We start from the raw sequence: 8,401 nt of genomic DNA on the forward strand, positions 1-8,401 counted from the left end.
CCCACCTGAGGGCGGGCGTCCTCACCTAGAGACCCCATCCCGACACTGGCGCTCACCTGCATGCTCTGCTGGTACTGCATCTGCAGAGAACCTTGGGCAGAGGTGGAAACATCCAGTCCGGATCCTCCCTCCACACGCTGAGAAATGAAGTTGTTCAGAGACCTCAGGGTGGACAGGACGGTGGTGTTTTCCCCCAGGTCCTCCATGGCCACTTCCTTCTGGAGGAAGACAAACGGGGGTGACAGTGAACCCTTCCGTGACCATCAGCCCCAACAGCCGCCCGGTCAGGGGGAGCCTTTGGGCAGCCCCACTGCCCTACCGCTCTCTCAGAGACTTTAAAATATTCCAGTGCCCGCAACCACATTCTTTGGGTTTAACTGGGATCACACACTGCCAGTTTATCAGGGAAGAAATGGAGGCATAAAAAGACAACACGCCACCAAGTCGCTGAGGGTCAGAGGGCTGCCCTCACCCCAGCTCTGGGAGGAGCTGTCCAGCAGTCAGGAGGCACGCCTCCCACATCAGCACTCAGAAAAAGCCTGGCCTCCGGGGACCAAAAACAGAGCACACAACAGTAGCAATAAGGATGATGACCACAGTAAAGCTAATTACAATATATGTTAACGATGACACTGACGAGGCTGCTACCATTTCCAACCAGGTACCAAACAGAAAGGCATCTGACTTCTACCAGCCGGAAGGTGTGGAGCGTCCCGTCCTGGGCACAGCCAGCAGCCAGGAGGTGTGAATTCCTACAAGGGCACTGTTCTTCTCCTTAGGAAAACGGGCAGCTCTCACTGATTCCCCCTACGTATCAGACCAAAAACAGCCCTCCTCACCCCCGAAAAAAAGTGAGGAATCTTAGTTTGATTCTGAATTTCCCATTTAACAAGAACCCTGGCCTTGTGCATGCAGAGCCCTTGTCTTTTGTAGCCCCTCGTTCCCATCCCTGTACACCGGAGCCTTTCTCCCCCACTTTCATCTGTACTACAGATGGAAACGGACCGGAAGAGAACAGAAGCACCCACATTGCGCCCGGCCTCCCACTATAGGCCTGGGTGGCGGGAGACGGCAGCGCCCTGCTCTGGAAGACAAATCCTTCCACCTGCCGAGATTTGACCAGGGCCACACTTTTCCAGGCCATGACGGGAACTTTAGCCAACATATCCTCTCCTTGAGATGCATCCCCTGTAAGAACTGATGCACGTAAAACATTAGGATGCAAAGAACACCTACATTTTCCACTGCCTGGAACTAGGCCGCTGAAGAAGGCAGGGGAGGAGGGGGCAGCTCAAACTTCACCTTCTTTCTCCAAGAAAACTCAAACCTTCCAGCAACCTAACCACTGAACCCCAGCGGCTCTCAGCAGAAGCCCTGAGCTGGGAGTGCAGTGCTCGCTGCCTCCCACCTGCCCTTCCCGCCCATGGCGAAAGGCAGGCTGCGGAATCCTAAAGAAACGGCGAGGATGTTCCCCATCCCGTCCCACCACTGCACGCCGCCAAGAGCACCACCGCGGGGGCCGGACAGCTAGCCCCCCGCTTCTCCCGCTTTCGATGAAGAGCCCAGTCCCCATTCGACCAGCGTGACTCTGGGCAAGTCGCCGCCCATCTGCCCGCCGGGCTCCTTAGCGGTCGGACCAAGTAGCGGCGCGACCACGGAACAGGTGCCGGGACGGTGCGGGTCAGCGCTAAGGGGCGGTACCCGAGGGAAGAGCATCCCTCCCCTCCGGACAGTCTCGGGGGACGCCTGCTCCCGAGGGCCAGCGGGGGAGCGGGCAGCGACGAGCCCCTCCTCCGTGCGCTCCCCGGCCCTCGCGGCCCCTGGCCGGGCCCCGTGCCCCCTCGGAGGGGAGGTCTGGGCCCCCGGGAGAAGCCGGGGCTCGGAGCCCGGCCCAGGCTCAGGGGGACGGAGCCGGGAGCGGAGGGGGCGCCGGTCAGGGCCCCGGGGGCGGGCGGAGCGGGCCCAGACCCGGGTGAGCCACCCCTCCCAGCCTCCCATCCCCACGCCCTCCCCGGACCCCGGCCGCCGCGCCCACCCGGCCGCTCACCTCTCCTCACCGCCGCAGCCGCAGCTCAGATCTCCCTCCTCTCCGCCCGCGTATCGCGAGACGTGTGGCCGCGCTCTCGCGAGATCTGGGCGGGGCCGGCCGTGGAGCTCCGGGTCTGCGCGCCGGCGGGTCGTGGGGGTCCACGCCGGCCCCCGGAGCGCCCACGCCGGAGCCCCCTGCTCAGGACCGAAGGCTAGCCCGCGGACTGTCCCGGTGCCCCGTCCCCTGCGGGACGGGCTTCCACTGAGGCAATTGCCTCGGCCGGTATTGTGTGGAAGAGCATCGGCCGACGGTGGCCTCGGAGGGCCAAACTTCCCTGGACTCGCGACTGGTCCCCGGAGTTTGCCACTGTAGTGTTGGCCTCGATTAGTGCGTTCTTCTTCTTTCTCTGGGCCCACTGGGAACAGCACAGTACCGTGCTACTACGCCATCCTCCCCGTGCCCTGCGAGCCGCCGGCTCCCCCCCCCCCCCGCCCCGTTCTCAGGGCGCAGGAGCCAACAGGACCCCTTGAACTACAGCAACTTGTCCAGTAACTTGTGTATCACTGTTTCTGGGTTCTCCTCCCTCCTCCTCCCCGCACCCCAGTCCCGAGGGTCTGCGCTGAATTCCCCTCTTCCAGACACAACACACGTTTGTGCGCCGGGGAACTCAGTGTGATGGGGACGGGGGAGAACGTGGAGGGGCTGGGACAGAGCCTTCTCTGGACTCAGCTGACTACAGCCAAAAAGAACATGAACAACTTTGAAATCAGGGAGCTGGACCAAGCCCCCGGACTCATGGAGACTCCTGGGCATCTAGCATTCCTTCCCGCGCTGGTCCTTGGGGTTTAATCATCCTCTCACAGTCAAACTGCTCGAGGGATGAGCACACCTCCAGGAAATGGCTTTGAAGAAACCAGCAGATTAAAAAAAAAAAAAAAAAGCATGGAAGTTTCTCAAGATAATACAATCTTTATGGTTTCACAAAGCTGCATCGAGTTCCTGGAAGAGAATAAAAGGGAATAAATGAACACACCACATCGCAGCTTGCTTTGGCAATTACCTTTATGGTCTCGGGAGCTTGGGGCATTACAGCAAGCAACGCATATTCGCGGCAAAAACCAAAGCACACCACCCCGTGCATAATTCATACCAAATGTCTTCCTTAATTGCTCTGGGAACTCTGCGCTGCTTGAAGAATGGATGTGTTTCTAGATCATTCACCAGAGAGATGGAAATTAATCCCCAGGCTGAAATTTCACTTTTCTACATCGCACTGGAAAGCCAAAATAACAACTGGAAACCTGTGTGCTGTGTTCTAGGAGCCGCAGTGGAAGCTGTTTCTCTGTAACGTGCTGACAGTCTGCAAGATGAGCACTGACATACAAGTGTGTGTGCGTGCATCTCTGCCTCAGCGTGTTCGTGTTTATCCTTCCTTCCGCGGTCTATCTTCTCTTCCTGTTACCTCTGCCTGTCTCTTCCTCATAACTTCCTCCTCACGAATCATGTTAGAGAGACTGTTATCATATATCATGGACACTGAATATACTTTGTCCTATCTTTTTGATTTTACAAAAACGGTCCCCACTTGTCCTGCCTGCTGCATGGCCGGGATCAGATCGAGCTCTGTCTCCCCAGCCGCACTTCAGGAAAGAGCTCAGGCTACGTCAAAAGGGACCAGAAGAGGCGGAAGAAACCCTCAGGCCCTCACAGACCCCTTCCCTCTTCGATACTGTGTGGCCAAGAAGTACACCTCTGAAGACTCTTTCCTGCTGGCTTCAGGTTTCACAGTCTTCGTGTTCTGGAATTCCTCTGTCAGTCTCTTCTGTAACCGATGGCTTTGACTTCCAGCCCAGGTTTTACAAAGGAATGTTCCCCCAGGGCACAGGGTGTCTGGAGCCAAGTCTAGAAGGGACAAGCACAGGCTAATGAGCCTGTCGTGATCGAGGCCCCGGATCCCTGTGGCATTGGGTGCCATGTCGCTGAGAATTACATCTGCTCTCCCTCCAGGAAGCAGTTCTCGGATTCTCTGGAAGGTTCTTGGGTCAGTCACATCAGCAGGGCACAGAAAAGTCGCTCCTTCCAGGGGGAAGATGTGAAGAAGATCTACCCCAAGCACAAAGCCAACAGGAGCGCCAGGATCTAAGGAAGAAACAGTGAATGCATTATTTATTTACACCCTGAATCTCCCCACAAAAATACATGCACAAAATAATAGAATAGAAATTAAAAGTCAGGACCAAGGAAAAGAGCTACTGTGAAAATACGTAGACGCAGGCCTTTTCCCACTTTCTATGCATTCTATAAAAACACATGGTGGGGAGCGGTGGTCCTTCACTCTGCATCTGAGGAAACTGAGGCCCAGAGAGAAAAGTGACTGTCCCAGAGTCACACGGAGCAAGAGGGAGACCTGGGGCCACGCCCTGGGACGTGACTCCACATCTGATTTCATTTCACTCCCTGAGGCTGGCTCTCCGTGAAACGCTTCTTATCTCTGAGTGGTCTTTGTGATAAACTAAAACAGAAAATGACACACTAGTAGATAAATTGCCTCTGGATTAAATCAACAAGTCCGTTCTGCAACTTAATCCAATTTCTCTCAATGTAGAAACTATCAGAAACAAACCCAGAGAAGGGGAAGATGGAGAGATGACAAATAAGGTACAAAAAGTGAAGCCCTGCCCAGATTTGAGTGATACCCATTGTGACGTAAAAGATGTCATTTTTTCACCTTACCTAAAACAAGACATGTGCCTGCATGACTGTGGTCCCCAGCGTCCCCCTCGCCATCCTCTCATGCCGCACCCACAAAGCACCCCTCACAAACCCTGGCGTCCCCTCTGTGTCGCTGCCCTACTCCAAGGAGGGCCTTTGCTCTGCTGATACCCACCAGGGTGGGTAAGTCCAGGGTAACGTCACAGATTTGCTAGCTCATCTGCTTAATAAAAAGGCCGTTGCAAGGCAGGGGGAATGTGTGTTTTCTTTCTCTCTAAAGCTTGGGAGTCCAGATATTTTGCAGCAGACCCCGTTTTTCAAAGGTGAAAACCCTCAATTTTCAGCCCTGAAAAGCGGGACATCTCGCATCTCATGTCACGCACTTGACTCCCTTTAACACCCACGTACCCCCACCTCAGGAATGTCCACTCAAGGCAAATGGCTTTGGTTGCATTTTTGCCACTTCTGGGAGGAAAAGAAACCACATCATGTCACCTGCGCCCTCCTCGCTTCTGCCACTTGTTCCTAGCAGTTCAGCTTGGCTGTCTCTCCGCTTCTCCGGAAGAGCTATTGGGGAGGAGGAGCCACTGAACCAGCTGTTAGCAAGTCTGTGGAGGGGCCCGGCGGTGGGGGAGGAGCTAAAGTTTGTGACACTTCATTCACTCGGTCGATCAACATTTAATGAGCTGGAAAATAATTTTGCCTGCTCAAGAGCCCCGTGAGGCATCCCACCCAGAGTAATGCAGCTGACGAATGAACCTGGGGAGCAGCATCCCCAGGGCTGTCCTTTCAGCAGCTCATTCAACGCCTCAGAACCTCAATTTTCTCATTAGGAAAATGGGCCCAAACGTTCCCACTGGAAGGTGTTTGGGGGAGATCTTTGTGAACTGTCACATGTCACACAAAGCCAGTGCATTCAGTACCCTCGGCAGGAAATATCAGTGCTAAGGATATTCACTACAGCATCCTGCGTGATAGCCGAAGGCCGGAAAGCACCTTGATGCCCAGACGAGGAGCCGACCTAACCACCAACAGGGCACCCGTTATCTGGAATACTATGCAGCCAGTTAACAGGACGACACAGTTTTCTAAATTGTGTGGGATGGTTTATCTGTTTATTAGCCAGGGGGACTTTTTTTATATAGATGAGGCCCTCGGGTTGAGCCAGAGTGGAGAATCCAGAGCCCCCACCTCGTGGGCTAAGCAGCCCCAGCAGGACCTCTGAGAAATGCAGGGCTACCAGGACCAGGACCCAGAAACCTCTGGAGCTGATTCAGCTGTACTGTCATGGAAAGTGGCAATATATAAGTAAGAGAAAAAAATAGCTCCATCAAGGCTCTAAACCAGCAACAAGAGTTTGGTATAGTATCATTTTTGAAAAACAAAGCATATATATATATATATATATATATATGTAGTTATGTATGCAAAAACAAATTCTAGAAGGATGCACACCGACACATTTGCATATATTAGTGTGGTGTGATTTGAGGTGATTTTAATTTTCTTTATACCTTTTTACCTTTTCATTTTGAAAATGTCAGTGTCCTATCTTTACCATTATTACTACTAAACAACCAACTCAGAAGTATGTGCCTTCACCAAGTGGCCCGGTTGCCCCGTGTCCTCGGGCAGAGGGCAGCTGCCCTGCGTCTACAGACTCCCGGTGGTCAGGGGCCCTAAGAGCAGCAGGAGGCCCCACCTGTGCCTGCGGCGTTGACCCTCTGCACAGCCACCTGGCTCCACGCGCCTGGAGCCGCCCCACAGTCTAACACCCGGAGGCCAGGCTGCAGGATCTGGTGCCTCTCGTTCACCTCCAGAAGCTTGAAGGCACTTCGACACCGGTAACTCTCCACCTTCGCAGCCTTCACAAATGGGTCCTTCAAATGCCGTGTCAGCCACAGATGCTCAGCGCCGGTGCGACCCTTGTAGTGACCCCCGGCAGTGTGGAAGCCTTGACGCTGAAGGGAAGCACACAGCAGCTTCAAGGACCTGATGACAGGAAAAGGGAGCAAGCAGGTTGGCATCATATAGACCCGTGGATCAGAGCTCGCTGGGGCCCTTGGTTCACGCTGCCCGCTTTTAGAGATGGGCACGGAGACCAGAGGCGATGTAACTTGACAAAGCCGCACAGCCAGAAAGCAGGGCTTTCTGTGGGCTGAACTGTGTCCCATCCCCCTCCCCGCAAAAGTCATATGCTGAAGTCCTAACCCCCAGTACCTCAAAATGTGATTGGTCTTTAATGAGGTAATTAAATTAAAATGAGGTCATATGGGTGGGCCCTATTCCAATAGGACTAGTATCCTTCTTAAGAGCATAGGCGGACACACAGACACAGGAAAGCCCAGCAAGAAGACGGCCATCAACAAGTCAAGGAGAGAGGCCTCAGAAGACACCAGCCCCGCTGACACCTGACTTCGGACTTCTAGCCTGCAGCACCGGGAGACGATACATTCCTGCCGGGCAAGCCGCCCGGGCTGGGGCGTCTGTTACGGTCTCTGGCGCTCTGTTAGGGCAGACCCGGCAAAGTAACACAGCTGGCATCTACCCTTCAGCCAAGAAGTGTTTCTTCTGTCCTCGTGTTTTCTTCAGAAGGAAAACTCAAACATCAGGGACGGTCACCTTGTTTGTGTCAACCAGAATATTCCCAGTACTGGTTAACAGTACTGAAAAAATCAGTGAGAGTTATATTCTTACTCTCCTGCTAGGAACAATCACCGGGCTCTGAGAGGCCATGCAAAACCCATGAGGCAGGTCTTACAGTGACTGCGTTCCATGCCTTTAGCGGCTGGCACGGGCCCTACCTGCCACGTTTCTTACTAAAATTGAACTCAATCTGTGCGAACACTTCAAAGGCAATTTCCATTTCTCTTTGGAAAAGTTAGGTTTTGAACAGTTTATCAACTGCCGGGAGCTATCCATACCTCCCCCATTTAACTCTCAGAACAACCCTACAAAGTAAGTCCTATATGTATTTTTCTGATGGAAAAAAGGCTGGCATTATCCTCACGGCTCCAGGTCAAAGCCCCTTCAACACCAAAGCACGTGACAAGGTCTGGAGACTGACAACTCCGGAATCACTGCCTTCAAAAGACAGAAGGGGTCTGCAAGGAATAGGGCACAGGGTGGTCCTGGGCCCCAGAACTCATTCCAATGGCCCAGGACGCGGGGAGAGTGGAGGGACACACCCACCCCGGCCTGATCTGGGCAGGGCAGCCGACCTCCAGCCCCACCCCACCTCCTGGATGCAGTTTCAAGTTTCACTTCCACCTGCAGGGACCCTCTCACCTGCCCCTCCCCCTCTCCCCCCGCGGGACCCCTCCCCTGCCCCTCTCCTCCAGCCGTCTACAGCTCTCTGCCCGCCCGCCGCTCCCCGGGAGCCTTCGCCCACTGTGGCTTGGCGTTTGCAGTCCTCCTCGAGTCACCTGGCCGGGCTGACCGTGTCGGGCCGGGACGGAGGCGGGACCCGCGCCCCTGCGGACGGGGAAGAGTGGGGCGGGCCGCTGGCCACTCCCGCCTCCCGCATGCGGGCAGCAGGCGGCCCCGGAACGCCGCACGGGCGCCCAGTCCCCCGGCCCCGCTCACCCAGCCATCAGCGCCGACCTCTCCCGCCGCCGGAAGTGCCCGCCTCGCTTCCGGCCCGAGGCCACGCCCCCGGAA

The 8,401-nt window shown here is 55.2% G+C and overlaps 2 protein-coding genes across 6 annotated transcripts in view; both read right to left on the reverse strand.

The window, feature by feature from the left end:
• MAD1L1 (mitotic arrest deficient 1 like 1) overlaps positions 1-2,319 on the reverse strand; it is a 413,365-nt gene extending 411,046 nt beyond the window's left edge. The window contains exons 1-2 of one of the 4 annotated variants that reach the window (XM_046666480.1): positions 2,048-2,314; positions 57-218 (exon numbers count right to left, since the gene is read on the reverse strand). In XM_046666480.1, the coding sequence (XP_046522436.1) occupies positions 57-206 (150 nt within the window). In that variant the 5' untranslated portion in view covers positions 207-218; positions 2,048-2,314. Of the gene's footprint in view, positions 1-56; positions 219-2,047 lie in introns of all 4 variants that reach the window. The other 3 variants (XM_046666481.1, XM_046666478.1, XM_046666479.1) reach the window with 3 other exon arrangements.
• A 754-nt stretch (positions 2,320-3,073) lies between these two features.
• MRM2 (mitochondrial rRNA methyltransferase 2) lies at positions 3,074-8,362 on the reverse strand. Of its 2 annotated transcripts, none has more exons than XM_046668701.1 (3): positions 8,327-8,362; positions 6,444-6,733; positions 3,074-4,168 (listed from the first exon to the last, which is right to left on the reverse strand). In XM_046668701.1, exons 1-3 carry the CDS (start codon positions 8,332-8,334, stop codon positions 3,726-3,728), a joined length of 741 nt encoding a protein of 246 aa, XP_046524657.1. In that variant the 5' UTR covers positions 8,335-8,362; the 3' UTR covers positions 3,074-3,725. The 2 variants fall into 2 exon arrangements, with proteins under 2 accessions (XP_046524657.1, XP_046524656.1); XM_046668700.1 differs by having other exon boundaries at positions 8,167-8,351.
• Positions 8,363-8,401: the final 39 nt, after the last annotated feature.

This window comes from Equus quagga, chromosome 7, assembly GCF_021613505.1.
Source record: "Equus quagga isolate Etosha38 chromosome 7, UCLA_HA_Equagga_1.0, whole genome shotgun sequence".
In the NCBI taxonomy this organism is placed as follows: Eukaryota; Metazoa; Chordata; class Mammalia; order Perissodactyla; family Equidae; genus Equus; species Equus quagga.

Coding starts and splice junctions, on each gene's coding strand:
- MRM2 (XM_046668700.1), bottom strand. CDS start 8,267: ATGCGGGAGGCGGGAGTGGCCAGCGGCCCGCCCCACTCTTCCCCGTCC. Junction 6,734..8,166: donor GACACGGTCAGCCCGGCCAG/GTGACTCGAGGA, acceptor TCCTGTCATCAG/GTCCTTGAAGCTGCTGTGTG. Junction 4,169..6,443: donor GGTCAACGCCGCAGGCACAG/GTGGGGCCTCCT, acceptor TTTCTTCCTTAG/ATCCTGGCGCTCCTGTTGGC.